At 48.1% G+C, this 20162-nt stretch overlaps 1 protein-coding gene across 1 annotated transcript in view; it reads right to left on the bottom strand.

The window, feature by feature from the left end:
- Positions 1–16806, bottom strand: part of KCNH2 (potassium voltage-gated channel subfamily H member 2) — a 53296-nt gene extending 36490 nt beyond the window's left edge. The window contains exons 1-2 of the mRNA XM_074193368.1: positions 16640–16806; positions 12225–12455 (exon numbers count right to left, since the gene is read on the bottom strand). Of these exons, the coding sequence (XP_074049469.1) occupies positions 12225–12455; positions 16640–16715 (307 nt within the window). The 5' untranslated portion in view covers positions 16716–16806. The remainder of the gene's footprint in view (positions 1–12224; positions 12456–16639) is intronic.
- Positions 16807–20162: the final 3356 nt, after the last annotated feature.

Raw genomic sequence — 20162 nt, 5'->3', positions numbered from 1 at the left:
AGCAGAACTCATTACCTTTCCCCCACAAAATTCTCCAGGTTACCATCCTTCCAAGCAGCTAGGCTCACAACATTGGTACCATCCTTCATTCCTTGCCCTCACTCTCTTCAAGTAGTCAATACACTGTTGAATCTTGTTTCTATCCTCACTTTGACTCTCATCTGTAATCTGTTCTCTCCATTCACACAACCACAAACTTAACTCAGGTCCTCATCATCTCTTACCTCTACTACTGTAGTAATCTTCTTAACTGGTGTTCCTGCCACAGGTCTTTGTCCATTCTCATAGCCTAATTCTCAACTGCTAACTAAAGTGATTTTTCTGAAATGTAGATTTGACCATATCACCCCTTCCCCCAACTCCTCCAGTTACCTATTATTTCCAGGACCAAATATAAAGTTTTTTATTTAGCATCTAAAGATCTCCATAATTTGAACCCTTCCTACTCCTCCAGGCTTCTCAACCTTACTTCCCTATACATCCTCTACAAGCATCTGTTTCAAGCCTATTTCCATCTCCACACCTTTGCAGTAATTGTCCCTCATTCCTAGAATGCCTTCCTCCTTATTTCTGCCTCTTAGTTTCCCTGGGTTCCTTCTAGACAGCTGAAATACCACCTTCTATAAGCAGCCTTCCTCCTTCAGATAACTTTCATCTATTCTGTATATATCTTGTATGTAGACATAGATTTACTTTTTCTCTTCCATTAAATGTGAGTTCCTTAAGGGATAGACCCTGTTTGCTGCCTTTCTTTTTATCAGTCCATAATACCCGATAAGCACTTAATAAATCCTTTGTTGATGCACTGAACCTCTTTCTTTTGTTTAAACAATTACTCTTTGCTATATGGGTTGGCTTCTAAGCAGGGGAGGGGAGAGATGAGAAAAATATCAATTAAAAACTTATTTAGAAAAGTAAATCCTTGTAGGCTGAGACCTAATAGAATTGTAAGATCAAATGATACAATGGATATAAATAACACCAACTCACATTTCCACAGGGCTTTAAGCACTATCCAGACAGCAGTCCCTGTGAAATTAGTATGACTAGTATTATCCTCATTATATAGATAATGAATGAATGAATGAATTATTTATTAAGTGAGTGAGTGCTGTGGATACAAATAGACAAGACAGCTCCTGCTCTCACAACACATTTGGAAAGAACTTGACCAGTGTCCCATAGCAAATGCATCTTTGAGTTGAGAGTTGAACCAATGACTGGAGTCAGGAAACTCCATTCAGCCTCAGATGTGTACTGGCTGTCTGACCCTGAACAAGTCATTCCCTCCCTGTCTGCCTCAATTTCCTCCACTATAAAGTAGACACAGCATACTCCTCCCATGTCTATTGTAAGGATCAAATGTAATAATACTTATAAAACACTTGGCATAGTATCTGGCATATAGTAGGTGTTTTAATAAACATTTCTTTTTAAATGTTATTAAAAACAGATCTGGAAAGCAAAATTGATCATTTTGAAATGGAATTTTTAAAAGTTTTTGTACAAACAAAACTATTGCAGCCAAAATCAGAAGGAAAAGGCAAAACTACAAGGGGAAGTGTACAGAAAACTTCTCTACTAAAGGCCTCATTTCTCAAATAGAAAGGGAACTGAGACAATTTATAAAAATGAGAGCTATACCCCAATCCATAAATTGTCAAAGGACAGAACAGGAAGTTCGCAGAAGAAATCAAAGCTATCAATAGTCACATAGAAATATTCTAAATAATTGCTGATTAGAGAAATGCAAATTAAAACAACTCTGAGATACTACCTTATACCTATCAAGTTGGCTAACATGATATAATAGGAAAATGACAAATGCTGTAGGGGATATGGAAAAATTGGGAAACTGATGTACTGTTAATGGAGTTATGAACTAGTCCATCCATTCTGGAGAACAACTTGGAATTATGTCCAAATGGCTATAAAACTGCACATCTTTTAACTCAGGAGAGGCACTGATATTAGGTCTATATCCAAATAGATATTTTTAAAAAAGTAAACAGACCTACTTATATAAAAATATTTATAGCATTTTTTTGTGGTGGCAAAGATTTGGAAACTGAGAGAAGGTCCATCAACTGGGATTGACTGAACAAACTGTGATATATGATTGTGATGAAATAACAAAAAAATGTTGAGAGGGATGATTTCAGAAAAATCTAGGAAGACTTATATGAACTCATAAAAAGAGAAAAGAACAGGAGAACGTTGTACATAGTAGCAGCAATATTGTAAGCATGATCAACTGTGAAAGCCTTACTTCAACTTAGCTACTTAATGATCTAAGATAATCCCAAAGTACCCATGATGAAAGATGCTAGAGAGAGAAAATTGAAAATCTCTGAATACAGAGTGACACTATTTTTAGCTTTATTTTTATTGTTTTCTCTTATTTGCATTTTCTTTTGTAACATGGCTAATATGAAAATATGTTTTGCATAACTTCAATCAATATCAAATTGCTTCCCTTCTCAAAGACAGGGAGGGCTGGGAGGGAGGGAGAGAATTTATAACTCAAAAATTTTTTAACTTAATGTTAAAATTTTTACATGTCGTTGTGAAATATTAAATGAAATAAAAAAATTTAAACCACAGATCTCCTGACACAATGTTCAAAACATTTTCTACTATATCATGCTAAAAATATAAATGTGTACAACAAATGTATATGAAAAAAGCATCTTGAAAGGGTAAAAATATCAAATAGTTAATCCACAATTTTGTGTAAGATTCTCTCAAGGCATTATTATTGCTGTTGTTATTGCTGTAATTATTATAATTATGGAGATTGTGGGCAACTAGATAAAGAGACTTGTGGGGAGAAGGAATGGAAGGAAGGGCAAGTACCAGCTCTGCAGTCAAGAGGATCTGAGTTCAAATCTCACTCAGACACGTACCAGATGTGTGCCCTAAGCAAGTCATGTAACCCCTACTGCCTCCAAAAACAAAAAATGCAGGGCAAGCAGAATGTGAGCTATCAAACAGTTGAGGGCAGGGGGTGCAAAGTATGGACAAAGAGAAATACAAACCCAACTGAATAGTATGGTCTCAAGGAATCTGGTCTTCAGCATAAAATATTTGAAGATGGGCAGGCTTTTGCTACTGTATCTATTCATCCCCAAGTCTCAAGTGAATAACTGTCATGATAATTCCTTACACATGACAAAAATTGTAGTTTTATATTGAACTGGTAAACAAAAACAAGGAGATGTCCTATTGATAACTTTTTATTGACCTTTGGTTTAAGTCAAATTAGTGGATGGAGTCACCAATGGGTTTCAGTAATCTACTAGACTATACAAGTTCAGTAAGGACAGGACTTATGTCTGATCTAAACTTTGTGTTACATATCTAGATGGTATTTTTACTTTTACAATGCATGTACCCTTCTATTAATGTACTCAAAGCCTCTTATGAAGGTATTTTCCCACTTTTCAGATGAAGGGGGGAAGATTGAGAAAGTTAAGTGCCTTGTCACCAAGTCTAATCCCCCATTTTACAGATGAGGAGACTGAGGGACAAAAAGGTTAAGTGAATCTGTCCAGAATCATACAGTCACTAAGTGTCAAAGCCAGGAAAGAATTGGGATAAGGTATCCCTAGCCAAAACAAGAGGAAAAAAAATCAAGAAGAGCAGCATTTCCAAACTAATCTGTATATATTCTTCCCCAGTAAAGTGGCCTATCACACCAGTCAAATAACACAAATGTTATCTGACCTCCAAAGAACTCCTGAAAGTCTTATGTGAACTGATGCAAAGTGAAGTGAGCAGAACTAGAACACTGTACAAAGTAACAGCAATATTGTGTAATGATATCTGTGAATGACTTAAGCTACAATGATCACTGCAGTGATCCTAGATAATTAGAAAGGATGTTTATGATGGAAAATGTTATCTATCTTCAAAGAACTGTAGACCAAAGCATACTTTCCTTCATTTCTTTATTTTTCTTTCTTTTTTTACAATATAACTAATATGAAAATATGTTTTGAATGATTTCACATATATAATATATTTGTAGGGAAGGGTTAAGGGAGGTAGAGAATTCAAAACTCAAGAAAATTTTAAATAAGTGTTAAAAACAAATGATAAATTTTAAAAAAGAACTCTTGAAGAATCCCCTCCTACCCTCTCCCTTTGGGGGGGGAGGTGTGTTGCAAGGCAATGGGGTTAAGTGATTTGCCTAAGGTCACACAGCTACTTAAGTATTAAGTGTCTGAGGTCAAATTTGAACTCAGGTCCTCTCAGGTCCTCCTGACTCCAGGGCTGGTACTCTATCCACTGTGCCACCTAGCTGCTTTCCCTTTTAACCTATTCACCCCAATGGAGAGCAAGTTGTTGAACAAGCCCCAAATCAATCCTCCCAGTCTGTGCTGTCCTTCCATCACCACATCTTCCTGGCCTCACACTGAGTTATAACTCAAACATCACAAAGAGAATAAGCAGAATTTTCTGTCTCTCTTCATCTTGACCCTGTTCTACCCCCCTACACTCCCCACATCCCCCTCACCTGTTATTTCTAGTTCTGCCACAAACTTGATAATATCTGTCTATTGATCACAGAATTACAGCAGCATAAAAAATCTTAGAGCTAGGAAGAAACACAGGATTCTCAGAGGTTTTATGGTCTGATGCAAGGAACACTCAACTAAGAGTGGGAGATCTTTAGGCAATCTCCTTTCTGCTGTTAAGTGAGGATGTGGCCTGGGTAGATCACATGCACCTCAGACATTCTTCCCAGCTAGCAGTAATATTCTTCTAGTTCTAAAATTTCATGGTTCTAAAAAATCTTTAAAGATTCACTCTATCCTAGAACATATGAAGATTCTGAGGGACAGAGGACTTAACCAAAGTCATATGGCAAAAAGGGGAAGATAGCATTTGAACTTGCCCCCTCCCTATCCTTCCAGGCTTTTCACACCTACATCCCTTTACATCCTCTAAATTCTGGTTACACTGGCCTAATGCTGATGACTTTGTATAACTCTGCCTCACTTAAATTCAATTCATAAGCAAGTCAAGCTATCACCCTGTGATGCCATTGGTCCTCTTTGAAAACAGACAAAGTCAGTCTAATTGCTATTCCTTGAACTAGACCCACCATCTCACATCTTGAGTATTTTTTCCATCATACAGCACAGCCTCCTTCAAAGTGCAATAGATACCTTCTGGATATTAAACCCCTAGAGTAAGGAGGTGAGAAGAGGTCAAGAGGAGATCCAGAGGAGGGGAAAAAATGCTGTTTCTGACCTGTAACTCCTTATAGTACAATGAGGCCAGGGCTGAAAACCAAAACCATTTAAGTATAATATAACCAAACCATAACAGTAAAAAATTCTCTTGGGGGGGGGGGGGGGGACCAGAAAAAGATTTTCAGACTAAAGTGGTGAAGCCAGTTTCTTCTCTCCTCCCATTACACTAGGTGCTCCCAACAGATCCATTCTTGCCCCAGGTTCCTCTCTCTCTGAATGGCAGCACCAGCCAGACAAGCTCCTTCCCAAAGCAATATGGCATGTAAGAAAGTGTAGTGGAACTGAAGACTGAGTCTGGGACACTGGCTCTAACATTAACTTAGCTGTGTTGGTAATTAAATAAGTAAGTAATTCACTTGACCTGAAGCACTAAGGCAAGGTAGTATAGTGGAAAATGTACTGGATTTCAATCCCTGACTTTCAAGTCAAAGTAGCCTAAGTTTGAATTCCTGGCTCTATCATTTATTACCTAGTCTTGAGTCTTAACCACCTCAGTTTCCTCATCTGTAAAATGGGGGGGGGGGGGTTGGACAAAATGTCTTCTAAGGTCATTTCCAATTCTAAATCTATGATCCTTTCCAGCTCTAGGAAATCTCCTACTTTACAAGAAGACCCTAGGAAGAAGGCAATACTTAAGCCCAAAGAATAAACCTCAAATTGCAGAATTTCAGACATCCCTAGTCAGGGACTGAAACAGAACATGGAAGCAGGAAAAGAATCCAGGTTCCAGTAATCACAACTACCAGCTCTAGCATCCTCCCCCACATCCCAGCCCCCACTCCCTGTCCTCCATCACCAATGGCTTCCTATCTTACCCTCCTCCACTCCTATCCTCTTCCCCAGTACATCCCAAGGCCGTGGTCAGACTCCCAGCTCTCTGGCTCCTGCATCAATAGCCTGGGTTTCATTCTGCACAAATATTTACATAGCTTTTCTCTGGGGGATACGGAAGACACAACATGTAGGAGCCTCCCTCCGGACACTCTCCAGATCCCACAAGAGGAAGGAAAGAGAGGGGAGGAGAAGATGCCCCCCAAATCAGGTCATGCCTGCCACATCTCCTCTGGGGAAATGGTATAGAGGGAAGAGCCATGGAGGCCCCAAGAAAGGCAGGGAGGCTCACAAGCTCTCTGCCTGCCTTCCTTGTCAACTATTCCCAAAATCTTTCCAACCTTTTGGCTTTCCAGGCCTGGATTGGGGGAGGGAACCTCTCTAGAGCTGCAGAGGGAAGCAGTCCTCATGTGCCCTAGCCCAAATCAGGGCCTGCTGGGCACTGTTTTATTTTTTTGTGTATGTGTTGGTTTTTTTTAAAAAACACTCAGGACCTTCATCACTCACCCACCCTGCTGAGTGCAACTTCCTGAAATGAATTGGGGAAAATCACTAGATTCCAAACCCTGTCCCTGAGACAGAGTATCATAGCCCAGTCTGTCAATCAGTCCATCTGTCAGTCCATCAGTCAACAACCATTTGTTTATTAAGTGCTGGGTATGCAAAGAAAGGCAAAAACCAGTTGCCCTAAGGAGCATCCATTCTAATGGGGCAGACAATCCAAATATATTCAAGAAAAATTCTGACTAAACTAAGAATCTGAGAGGCATTAACAGTAGAGGGTGAGATTTGAGCTGTCTTAAAGGAAAACTAAGAGTCAGAGTTGAGGGGGCAGGGCATTCAAGGAATGAAGGGTCAGCCAGTGCAAAGGCATGGATGGAGATGGAAGATGGATTAGGCAACCAGTGAACATAGCTCTCCATGGAGATTTATCCACTTTTCTTAGTAAGTCACCCCAGGTCCTTCAGTCTCATAGTTCTGCTTGGTGTCCAACCTTAATCTCTCCTAGGATTTTTTTTAACTCATTTTTCTTCTCAGAATTAATAGAAAGGATATCTTAGACACTCAGCATCATGGGAATGGTAACCTTTCCCTGACACAAAAACTCTTTACTCTCTTGTATCTCTCTCAGTGTATTCTTCTCCATAGTAAAGGCTCTCTACCCCCACTTCAACTTTATTCCAAGCTGGGGCCCAGTGAGATTATATGGGGTGGCAGGATTGACCATTCCAAAAGATGCTTAGTGTGGGTGCATGAACAGAGAGTCTGACCCCAGGAATAAACTAGCTCTGGAGGATGTATGGGAGAAACTGGCTGCAGGTCAATATGTCAATATGGGAAGTCTGGGTTAAGGAGGCTAAAAAGAGAAAGAATGAGGGGAAAAGAGAAAATTGGGGTGAGGGAGTAAAATGGGTATAATAAAGAGTTGAGAAATGGATCTGGGAGCTCTGGTAATAAAGAAGAGAGTCCAGTGAAGGAAAGCAGGAAGAACTACAGAGAACTGAGTGGAGAAAGGATCCCTCCCACTATACTAGTTGCCCTAGGGAGGGAGATGGGGGAGAGGGGCAGAAAAGTAGATGGGGATTGGAGTTCGAGCCCTAAGTCACCTACCCTCTCCAACAGCCCCAGCTCAGCCCCTCCCCTTCACACCCCGGCAGCTGAAGCTGCTGCAGTGGGGGCCCTCTGACCCTGTTCCCATGGCAACGGGCCTGCAGCTGGAGCCGAGAAACCGACAGGATCTCCTCCAGAGACACCCCCATCTCCACCCACGCACAGGCTCCTGGGGACAAGGGGAGAGGGAGACTACGGAGACAGACAGAGACTCGGGGAGCCAGAGGCAGACAAAAGAAGAAGGCAACTTGAGGATAAGGATGGCAGCAGGTCCAAGAGGCATAGGAACATGGACAGATGTAAAAGAAAAGATGAAGAAAAGAAGGATCCCAGACACAAAGGAAAGTGAAGAAAGGCACTGAAAGTGCTGACAGGAGACACAGGGACCCAGAGGGGGAAGGGAGACCCAGGGATGCAGAGACACAAGGACTCAGAGGGGGAGGGGAGACAGACCCAGGGATAGAGAGGCACAGGGACCCAGAAGGAGAGGGATGACCCAGAGGGGGAGGGGAGTTACAGGGATGTAGAGATACAAGGATCCAGTGGGGGAAGGGAGACACCGATCCAGGGATGTAGAGACACAGGGACCCAAAGGGGGAAAGGGAATCACAGGGATGCAGAGGTACAAGAATCGGCGGGGGGGGGGGAGATTGACATAGGCATACAGAGGTACAAAGATCCAGAGGAGGAAGGGAGACCCAGACCCAGGGATGCAGAGACACAGGGACCCAGAGGGGGAGGGGAGACACAGACCCAGAATGCAAAGGGAAGAAGAAACAGAAAGACAATGTGTGTAGAGACATTGGTATCCAGAAAGAAGAAGAGAAGGAAAAGTAAGACAAGGGATGCATAGAGAGAGAGGAAATCTGAAAGGGAGAAAAGATAGAGAAAGGCAAGGGATACAGAGACACAGGGTTAGGAAGAAGAGGGGAAACAGGGACAAAGACCCAGAGTTGGAGTTATCAGGAAGCAAAGGGACAAAGACAAAATCACTGAGAGAAAGAAAAGGATCCAGAAAATTTTGATCAGGGAGAGGCAGAGAGACACAGAACTACAAGAAGAGGCAAAGGGACAGGGATACAGACCAAGACCCAGAAACAGGAAGGCAGAGAGATAAGGCCACACAGATGAGAACAAAGATAAATGGTCAACAAGAGAAGGGTAGAGTCACGGAAAGACAAACATGGAGACAGAGAAACTGATAAGAAAAAAACGTGAGATGAGATCATGCTCTGGAAGTGAGAGACAAAAAACCTTGAAAACACAACCTACTGTGAACACACACTTCTAATAGTGAGTCAGACACAGGCCAGGCACACCAACCAGAGATGAGCCACCTCCACCTTCCTCTGCCCCCAGAAGCATAAGCTCAAGGGCAGACCAGGCCTGCCTAGGCAGCTTCCATCCAAGCTGGGCCTGCTCCTCTCCAAGCATAAAACCCCAGGGACAGCCCTTAGAAACAAAGAGAATCTCCAGATTGCTGGAGGAGCGAACCAGGCCTTCCCTTTTCCAAGCTCCTAACCTGGATGGAGGCTTCCCTACAGGAGAGTTGGTGCTGAAGACCCTATTTTCCAAACCAGTCACATTCAGTCTATCAACTGAGACTTACAGATGCAACACCTTGGACCTGGTGAACATGGACTTTTGAGTAGATACCCTCAAAGGAAACACACACACACACACACACACACACACACACACACACACACACACAAACTTATATAAACAATAGCAACACACCCCTCTCCATTACACTTTAGGAGATATCAAGAAAACTACAACCAGAATGGGTCCTATTTTTGATTCTGTCCCTGATTCCAACTTATCATTCCTTAACAGGTTCTACTGAAAGGCCCAGCTTACAATGCCTCACCCTAGTAGGCACTTGATAAATATTTGTTGACTGACTGACCCCAGTCATGATTCTCCTCAACCTCATCCTTTCAATTACTTAGAAGTCCAGGTGCCAGTGCCCAAGCCCAATACTTCCGGCCTTCATCTCCACCCCTCCACTCCACCCCCATGGCCCCAGCCTCAGTCCCACCCCCCACACCCAGTCGGGGGCAGCTGATTCATGGGGCTGGCTGTCTGGCGCAAGGCCCTGATACTGCGCAGAGCTGAAGCTGGAGACGCGGACACTGCACAGCTGTCGATGGCGGCGCCTGCCAGCTAGTGGCCCCTCCTCCTCCCCAAATCCTTTTGCCCCTGCTTCTCCACCCCAGGGCCTTGAGGGCAAAGCCTTAACTGCCTCAGATGAAACCCCTCAAAAGAATTAAGAAAGGATGGTAGGAGCACTTCAAAATCCCCACCCCTGCTTCTTATCCCCAGGCTTACGTATATACATACCCCAAAGATAAGCATATTAGAAATTAGATATTTTAAAGGTTGGAAAAGGGGGAAAATGAGAAAATCTTTCATCACTATAGGACTAGGATAGAAATGTCTGGGAAAGAAAGCAGGGGTAGTGAGCCATATGGGAAAGGTTGACTAGCAGGAGACACCTGATCCTTAGGGAAACTAGGTAAGAGCCACAGAGAGGGGCCAGAAAGGGAGAGCAGGTGTGGGGTTTATCTGGGTCAGAGTTCCATGTGGAAGAGTAACCTGGTCTAATGGAAAAGCACTATAGCAAAGACAGGAGCCCCAGGGTTATGGGCTTTTCCCCTCTCTCTTCCTCTGAGATTCCTTTAAGTTCGCATTAATACTTCCCCATGGAATATTTACAAATGATCTGACTGGGGCAATTTCTAGCCCAAATCAAAGATGAATTGGCTGAAGCAGGAAGGAGGTCCTCCAACCACTCCTCCATAACATTACAGACTGGAGAGAGAACTCCATTATATATAATGGGTTTTGTCCATAACCATATGGTAATATAAAAATCAAAACACATGCCAAAACAAGACTACAAACTATAGAGCCCAGGCCAGTAAGCCCCGAGATTCTAAAAGGGTTCCACCAATATGCAATCATCAATATTGATTCTGACAAGATATCAATTGCCCCTGTGGACAACTCTGCTTCTCAGTGGGATCAAATTCCATGGAAACAACATTGGATTTGGAATCAGGAGAACTTCAGTTCAAGGTCTTCCACTTACTAGCTATATAAAGTTCTCTCTGAAACTCAGTCTCCTTATCTATAAATTAAGATAGTTCTACTAGATGACAAAGGTCCTAGGATCCTAGCTTTCTAAACTCTATGATCTTCCATAACAAATCCCTACAAGATCAAATATATTAACTATATTAAGATGGTTTTGAGTAGGGAAATTTCATAATAGTGCTTTAAGGTTGGCAAAGTAATTTACAGATACCAGTTTGTCTCGCAACAAGCCTAAGAGATGGGAGCTATTATTATCTCCATGTCACAGATAACGAAACTGAGGCTGAGATAGGTTGAGCGATTTGCTCAGTGTCATTCTGCTAGTATCTGAGACAGAATTGGAACTCAGGCCTTCCTTACTCCACATCTAGCACTCTCTTTGTACTTCAGCAACTAGCTTTGTACATATACAGAGGATCACACTGGTAAAACCATACCAACATAGGTATAAGCCCAGAGAAAATCAAAATGACTGAAATATCTCATCTCCTTCATGTACCTATACAGATGGCAGGTTAAAATAAACAAAGGCCACATTAAATGCAAGAGAGGCTTGAGGCACATATGCTTGAATTTGGTGCTCGTTGCTTGACTGTTGGGAAAAGGCTACAAGTTAGGTGTATGCATGGAAGGGATAGCGTACAGCCCTCCTTCTGGCCCCTGCCCCACAAAGCTGCCTTTCTGAGTCACCACTCAAAGTCTGACACTACTTGGTCCACCTGAGATGAAGTCTTACATCCAGAGCTAATGGCCACCACCTCAGCCAGGCCACTGGGTGGAAAGTCTTCCGTTCTTTTTTTTTCCCCAACCCAGACCCCCATGCTGTTTATCTGGTCTCGGGAAGTTAGGAGCAGCTAAGCCTGGAGACTGTAAGTGAGCAGAGACACCTGGTGCCAGAATGGCCAGAGTTCCAGCAGTAGGGGAGGATGAAGATGGGGGACACTGGGAGGGAGAAAACTGGGGGCTTTGTCAGGGAAGGGGCTGCAGATTGAAGGTGGGGTGGAACAATAGAGAAATACTATTTACCCCTAATACTATACCCCTTCCTCTATGAGGTTCTCAGTAGAGAGAACTGGAACAGTTAGGACCTAGCCAGATGTCACTGCTCAACCTCTCTGCCTGAATGTTAATGTATCCATAACTGCCAAAGCCACAAATGAAAATGAAAGTTGTGGGTAGGGGAGTTGAGATCAAGTCCTACAGAAACACCCCCTTCCTTTGACCAGGAGCCCCAAGTAGCCCCGCTAAAGGAACACAAGCTTACTCTCCTAGACTCCCCAGAGAGACAAGGCCACTACCCAGGTCAGGCTTTCTCTATGAGTGATTTTCATTTCAATGCAGTCTCACTGTAGCCATCTTCCTGACCCTCCCAGGACCTACTTCCCCCCCCCACCCTCCCATTCTGGATACCGTCCTTACCATCCTTCCTGTAGAAGGCAATCTCCACCTTGCGCTCCTCAGCCCCCAGCAGAGCCTGAGCGATCTGGGCGGCAGCCCGGCGCTGGGTCCGAGGGCCATGCAGGAAGTCGCAGGTGCAGGGTCGCTGCATCACCTCAGCCCGAGAATAGCCACACAGTTCACAAAACCCGTCATTGCAGTAAATAACAGCACAGTTTTCCACCCGTGCATTAGCAATGATGAACTTTCGACCTGAGTTGAAAAAGAAGGATGTGAAAGAATGGAGGGAGGAGTGGAGAGAGAGGGGGGCTCATTCCTTGGGTAAATTCTTGCCCCGTTCCCAAGAAGCACTCATACAACAGAAACCAAGGTCATAGGGGAAGGAAAAAGAGCAAAGGATCAATTTGGGATCAAAAGACCTGAGCCATCTCACTCATCACCTGGGTGACCCTGGGCAGGTCACCTTCTCTACTGAGACCTCAAGATTCCTGTCTGTAAAAATAAGGGATGATCAGAAACAGTCTGTATGGTCCCACCCATTCATTCATTCTCCTCAATATTCTGCCTTTGGAGGTAAAATTCTCCAATATTCTCTTTTGTAGGGAGAGAAGATTTTTTTTTTGTCCTTCATTTTCGAAGAAGACCACAACATCAGGGAGGTGATACCATGACAAGCACATGAATTGGATTTGAGTGAGGGGGTGCTGTGCTAAGTCACCAGCCTCACTTTCTCCTCCAGAGTCATCTGGATCCATTGGCCAGATGGGAATGAGGAAGACTAGAGATGACCCTGGATGTGGGGCAGTGAGGGTTAAGTGACTTGCCCAAGGTCACACAACTATTACGAGTCAAGTGTCTGAGGTTGGATTCGAACTTAAGGTCTCCCTGATTCCAAGCCAGTGCTCTATCCACTGCACCACCTAGGGAAATATGGGTACTAGATAAAGAGACCCTTCTAGGCAACCTTTAGAAATAGGGCTCTATAGGGCCCAGTCCGAGTTTACCACCCCAGGACCCCTAAACCCTGACAGCCCATGCCCACAGGTTGGCACCACAGCTTCTCTGGGCAATGGGCCAATCTCTCCACTCCCCTCCTGCTCCTTGCCCTGGGCTGAAGCCAGCCTGGGCGGTGTTAGCAACGTGTGACAGCAGCCACCGCATCAAAGGCATAAACATCAGGCTGGAAATGGCCATGAAAGAGTGTCCCCCACCCCCACCCTGGGAGGCTTTGCTTCACCCACTACCCTTCTGAGACTGCCAACTTGGGGAGGAAGGGGGGAATTCAAAACAATCCTTTTCCTCCCACTGCCCACTTTTGGGTTGAACGGTTCCTGCTTCTTACTACCCACCCCTCACTATTCAAACACTAGCACTGCAGCTCCAGGGGGCATCCCATTCCCTGGGGATTCCCTCATAGCAAGGAATCTCTCACTGGGGATCCCCCAACTCTCCCTCTGCATATGCTGGGCCCTTCCTACTGAAGCCCACACATTATCAGTGCTGCCAAATTTCCCTCAAACAGGGGAATAGGGCAAATCACCCCCCACCCCAATAGCTAACACACCAAAGGAGCCAAATCTGAGGCTAGTAATAGGTAAGGGTTGAGATTAAAAGGAATATTAAGACCTGGGAAAAACTATGAGGTCATGGGTGGGGGGGGGCAGATGTTTAAGTGGGCCTCAGGATTGTATCTCTAGGAGTTACAAGGGCACAAATAATGAGGCTAGTATAGAGCAATGGAAATGAAGGGAGGAAGATGGTGAGAAGGGCTCTGTCAAGGTCAGGCTGGCCCACAGGAAGCAGGAACATATATCCAAGGTGTTCCTCTAGTGATTGCTTTAGGGGTATTTTCCAAAACCTAGGCTTCCCACTAAGGAAGGGAAGGCCCTTTGGGCTGGTTCCAGCTAGGGACATGTCCCACACATTACACCACCTCCACCCCTTAAAAGCCAGACCGCTCTGAGGAAAGGATAACCTACTATCCCTGGAGGTGCCAGGGAAGACTCTCTCAGAGCTAAGTGTTTTTTTTTTTTATAAACAGAGGTTTCCAGCCAAGCTGATCTTTAATGCTAAGTGTGCAGCAGAAGGCCTTTCACAATTTTCCCCTGCCTGCTCCCTTCCCCAGCAGCCCCTGCTGCAGTGAGGATAGACCCTGATTGGACCCCCTCTTGTCCCTGCAGAAGTCCCCTTGCCCTCTCCCATTTCTAGCTGTGGCCCTGCCTCCCTTAGCAGCAAACCTAAGGTCCTACCTTCTAGCTCCATCCTCTCACATGGCAGAAACCCTAAGGGTCAGGTGGCTTTAATTGTTCCCAGAACAGCCCAAGGGAGAACTATCTGGTTCCTGAACATAACAGGGAATTAATTCTTCTTCCCTTAAGAATCTCACCTCCAAGTAGCCTATTTCTATCAGACCTGGATTAACTTTGGGTCAGTTTCCAAAGGCTGTCTTTATTTCCTTCCTCTCTCTTCCTCTCCCCTCCATGTCAAAGATCTCAATGTCTCATCTTAGGATCCCTAAACCTATCTGTGGCTCATCCAAGGCCCAGAGGAAAAGCAAAACAGAGATGGGAACTCAGTATCACTTATCCTCTGCACAGGCCAAAAAGGGGATCCCCAGAATTTGGAGAAGGGGGGGAATTATTAGCACCCCTTTTCCTACCTCTGCTCAGAGAGCCCCTAGCCAAACTCTTTCATTCTATAGTGGAGGAAGCTAATACTCAGTGAAGGGATGCAACTCTCCCAATGTCACACAGATAGTCTTAGAGTTGTTTGTAATGATGAGTACTACTCTCCTCCCCCCTTTTTTCCCCCTGGTGAGAAGTCCTGGTCATTAACTTTTTTTTAATTTGAAATTTATTTTTTAATGACTTCAAACATTTTTTCCTATTCCCTTTTTAAAAAAAAAAAAAAGGATTTGAGGGGGCAGCTGGACAGCAAAGTAGAGCACAGTTCCTGAAGTCAGGAGAAATTGAGTTCAAATCTGGCCTTGGACACTTTACATTTTACTAGTTGTGAGTCCCTGGGCAAGTCATTAAACTTGAACTGCCTTGGAAAAAATAAATAAATAAAAAGGATTTGAGACAGGCATATTGTTATTTACTGGCAGAGCTAGAACTAAAACCCAGGTCTCCTGACTTCCCTTCTAGTACCGTTCTCTGCTTTTCTTGCAAAAGGGAAAGCCCTCCAAATCTGCCCCCGCATTGCTGCCCTCCACCCAAATCCCTCTTTCCTCCATCCAGAGATCATCCTGTTCCTTTATCTCTGGGCAGTACTTCTTTTCCCCTCCCTGCCCCCATCCCTGAAGGACAGACACCCCCACTGACACAAGCACTCTGTGTGCCTGTCCCGCCCTCCTTCCAGGGTCAGAAGCAAAGAATGTCATCTTCTCACAGTTGTTCTCCCTGTCACAGGTTTTCAAACCAGTGGTATTAGTAGCAAATGTATGTCCACACAAACACAAAGAAATTTGAGTGAAGTCTTGTGGCCAGCAGGATTTCTCCTCATATCTTTGCTTTTCATCTCTTCTCCCCCCACCCCCCAGTTTGACCTCATAGAACAGAATGGTGTTTTTATGTTCTGAAGTCAACTGTATAACTCTCTGTCTCTCTGTGTGTCTGTCTCTCACACACACACACCACCAAGAACCAGGACCTGTCCCTATCCCCCCACAGCCCAATCTTGTCCCAAGTCCCAGACAACTGGAAGGCAAGCACCCTAATCCCTATTAGGACATCTGTCTAGCCTGATAAGCCTAGCAGAATCTGTGAAGGGCCCTTGAACCCGTGACACAAATTCTCTCCACATACATACATGAGCCTCTGCCCGCCCTGGATGTCTTTCCTCAAGACTTGGATCCTTACACTCACTCACATGCAATGCAGGAAAGATCACTAAGCACTTCAGGTAATTCTCATTTACTCACTCACACCTTACTCCTTGTACACTCAGTCACACGTCTCTGTTCCCTTCTGCACAGATACTGAGGGCTGCACACACAGAGCTGTCTCTGCCTTCTCTCTCCCTCCCTCATGCTCTCTCCCCTCTGCCTCTCTTTTCTGTCCGTCTCTCATTCTCTCTCTTTTGTCTTCCCCTTCATTCTTTTTCTCATGCTCTGTCCTCTCTCTCTCATTCTTTCTCCCCTCTCTCTCTGTGTGCGCCCCCCCCAGGAGCCCCAAACTCCAGATCTCTCGGGGGATCAGTCAGGCCGGTTAAGCCCCCCAGCACCCTTGGGGTCACCCCCACCGCCCCTGCCCCGCCCCCACCCGCTGCGGCTTTGCGCCAGACTTGGCCCACACCCAGCCCCATCCTCTCGCCCTCCCTCCGGGCCCCCTCCCGCCGGCCCAGCCTGCGGCCCCCCCGCACACACCTGGCCGGGGCACGCCCCCCGCCCCCCGCCCCCCGCGCACTCCGGCGCCCCCGCCCCGCCCCCCACTCACTCTGGCCCTCAAACTTGCGGATGATGGTGTCCAGGAAGGTGTTCTGCGGCGCGACGTGGCCCCTCCGGACCGGCATCCTGAGCCCATGGGGCGGGCCGGGCGGGGCCGGCGCTGCGGCCCCTCGGCCCCCCGCACGCTACGGGCCCCCGAGCTGCGGGCGGCCCGGCGCCCTGCGGCCGAGCCGAGGACGGGCGGGGCGAGGCCCGGGCCCGGCGCGGGGGGCCCCGCACACCTGTCCGCCCGCCGCGCCGCTCCCGCGTCGTCCGGCCGGCGGCGGAGGGCGGCCCGGCCCCGGCCGGCTCGGCGGACGGCCGGCTCCCGCGCTGAGGCGCCGACGGCTCGAGGCTGCGGCTCGGGCCGGCGCTGGCCGCGGAGGGGTTAACGCGCGGCGCCCCCCGGGCCCTCCGCCCGCCGCCGCGGCTCCCCCGGCCTCGCCTCGCCCCCCGCCGCACGCCCGCGGCTGCCATTGGCTGAGCCGGCGGCGCGCGCCCCGCCCCGCCCCTCGCCTCCGGCCCCGCCCCCGCCCCTCGCCGTACTCGGGCCGCGGGGCCTGGGTGCGCAGGGGCGGGGGGCGGGGCGGGCGCCGCGGGCGGGGCGCGGGCACAGGTGCGAGGAGCGGCCGGGGCTGCCTGGGAGGCGCCGAATGCAGCGCGGGGCCCCCTCCCCTGCACCCCGGTGCAGCCCCCTCCCCTGCACCCCGCCGGGGCGCCCTCCCCTGCACCCCGCCGGGCCCCCCCCCCCTGCATCCCGGTGCAGCCCCCTCCCCTGCACCCCGCCGGGCCCCCCCCCCTGCATCCCGGCCGGAGCCCCCTCCCCTGCATCCCGGCCGGGGCCCCCTCCCTCCCCTGCATCCCGGCCGGAGCCCCCTCCCCTGCATCCCGGTGCAGCCCCCTCCCCTGCATCCCGGTGCAGCCCCCTCCCCTGCACCCCGCCGGGGCGCCCTCCCTCCCCTGCATCCCGGCCGGAGCCCCCTCCCTCCCCTGCATCCCGGCGCAGCCCCCCTCCCTCCCCTGCATCCCGGCGCAGCCCCCCTCCCTCCCCTGCATCCCGGCGCAGCCCCCTCCCTCCCCTGCATCCCAGCGCAGCCCCCTCCCTCCCCTGCATCCCGGCGCAGCCCCCTCCCTCCCCTGCATCCCGGCCGCGGCCCCCTTCCTCCCCTGCATCCCGGCCGGGGCCCCCTCCCTCCCCTGCATCCCGGCGTAGCCCCCTCCCCTGCATCCCGGCCGGAGCCCCCTCCCCTGCATCCTGGCTGGGGGCCTCGGGGCGCCGGTGGGGGCGGGGCAGCCGGGTCGAGAGCGGCCCCGCTGGGGGCACACGGCCGCCCACTCCGGGCCCCGGGCCGGGAGGCGCCCGGGGCCGACCTTCACCCCTCGCCCCCGGCCCCTCCCCCGGGGGCGGCCCCTCCAGCTGCAGCGCCCTTATTTAGGCAGGGGCAGGGGCAGGGAGGACGGCACGGGCGGAGCGCCCACGGCCGAGCCCCGGGGCTGAGTGGGGGGCCTGACGGAGGGCCGGGGCAGGCCGGCCCGGGAGTGCTGACAGCTGGGCAGAGCCGAGGGGGAGGGGCCGGCAGCTGCGCTCGGCCGGGCCCCTTCCCCGCAGCACCCGGCCCGAGCCTGTCTGGGACCCTGGGGCCCTGGGGGGCTGGGGGCCCGCAGCTGCCTCGTCCTGGGAACGACCGACTGAGGGCCGAGGGACAAAGGGAGCCCAAAATTCCCATCTAGCCACCAGGCAGGACTGCGCCGAGAAGAAAGGGAAGAGAGAGGAACGAAGGAAAAAAAGCCTAGAAAGAAGTAATTACGAGTCCCCTTCTCCAGGCTCCCCCCATCAAAGCACCCTTTGGGACGTAGATGGGTAGTGGTTTAGAGAGACTGAAATGGAACGAAGAGGGAGGAGGAAGGTCTAGCCAACTCGTGCTTTTTTTAAAAAAAGATCCAAATTGTTCTCTTCGCTGCATTGCAAACCAGAATCAATGCAAATGTAGTGGGATTGTGACACACACACACACACACACACACACACACACACACACACACACACACCTCCCACTTCAGGTTGCCTTTACTCTTTTGTGACTTCCTGTTCCTTCCCAGCCTAGTTTTGATGATCACTTAAACCTCATTTCACCCATAGGAAAGGAACTGAGGTGGAGAGGAGTTCATAGTGTGATGTAGCATAGGCCCTATAGCCCATCAGGACCAGCCAGAGCCTAGAGTCAGAAATTGAGAGAGAAACCACTCCCCCTTGCTTTTGGGGTGGTAATAGGAAGAGAAAAATGCTGCCTCAAGCCAGAAGGAAATGAGCCTTGACTATATTTTTTTTTAGGTTTTTGCAAGGCAATGGGGTTAAGTGGCTTGCCACACAGCTAGGTAATTATTAAGTGTCTGAGACTGGATTTGAACCCAGGTACTCCTGACTCCAGGGCCAGTGCTTTATCCACTGCGCCACCTAGTCACCCCCAAGGACAAGGCAGAGACTTCTTCTTGCCCCCACCCTGGCAATGTTGTAACCAGGAGATCCCATCTCTTCTCTCAGAAGAGTGAGGCAGAGGAACCCCACTAATTCTAATACCCTAAAAATACATTGGACAAAGAAAACAGAAGGGAGAGTTGTAGGGAAATTCTTCTGCCTCCCCCTACTCAAACCAGTTTAGAAAAAAAAGACCCCTTTGATTTGGGGGGAAGGGGAGGGAGGGAAAAAAAGAGACAGAAACAGAAGTAGAGAAAGCTTCCACCACAGCTCCATATTTTTTGCTTGGAAGAGCCTGAGGGCCTCTCCAATTGGCCTCCTCCACAGACATGGCCTAAGGCCATAGGACGATACCAGCTCTTCCCAAGAGACCTCTTCACTAGTTCACAAACTAACTGACACCAGAGGATGAAAAGGAAACATAGTTTTTATTGAGACACCTTTCCCCTCCCGTTCCTCTACCAACTTCTTCCCTGGTCCCAGGTTGTTGTACAGTCACTTTTCAGTCAGATCTGACTCTTTTTGACCCCATTTTCTTGGCAGGGATAATGGAATTGTCTGCCCTTTCCTTCTCCAACTCATTTTACAGCTGAGGAAACTGAGGCAAACAGTTAAAGTGACTTTTCCAGGGTCATCACTAATAAGTGTCTATGGCACTTGAACTCAGGAAGATGAGTCTTCCTGACTCCAAGGTCAACACTATCCACTGCATCGTCTAGTTTCCCAAATATAATAAGGGAAATATATTGACCAAATCTTCTATAGTCTAAAAACTGGGAAAAGGAATAAGAGAAAAGAGATATTTGAACCTTAACATTATATATATATATATATATACATACACTCCCTTCCCTAGGCCCAGGAGCCTAAAATGGAAGAAAGTTATAAAGGAAGGAGATGTGTCTCCCCCAGCTGCCTCCAAGAAGAGATAGATGGGCAGTGAAGAATTACCCCAGAGTAACTACCTCCCAACCACCAAAACCCAAAAATCAAAAGAGACTAAGAAAGAAGCTATCCCTGACCTACTCTCCCCTCAATCTTGACTATCCTGGGGGAG

Source organism: Macrotis lagotis, chromosome 7, assembly GCF_037893015.1.
Source record: "Macrotis lagotis isolate mMagLag1 chromosome 7, bilby.v1.9.chrom.fasta, whole genome shotgun sequence".
Lineage (NCBI taxonomy): Eukaryota > Metazoa > Chordata > Mammalia > Peramelemorphia > Peramelidae > Macrotis > Macrotis lagotis.
Note: the sequence above shows the minus strand (reverse complement) of the source record. Positions and strands in the feature narration are given on the sequence as shown.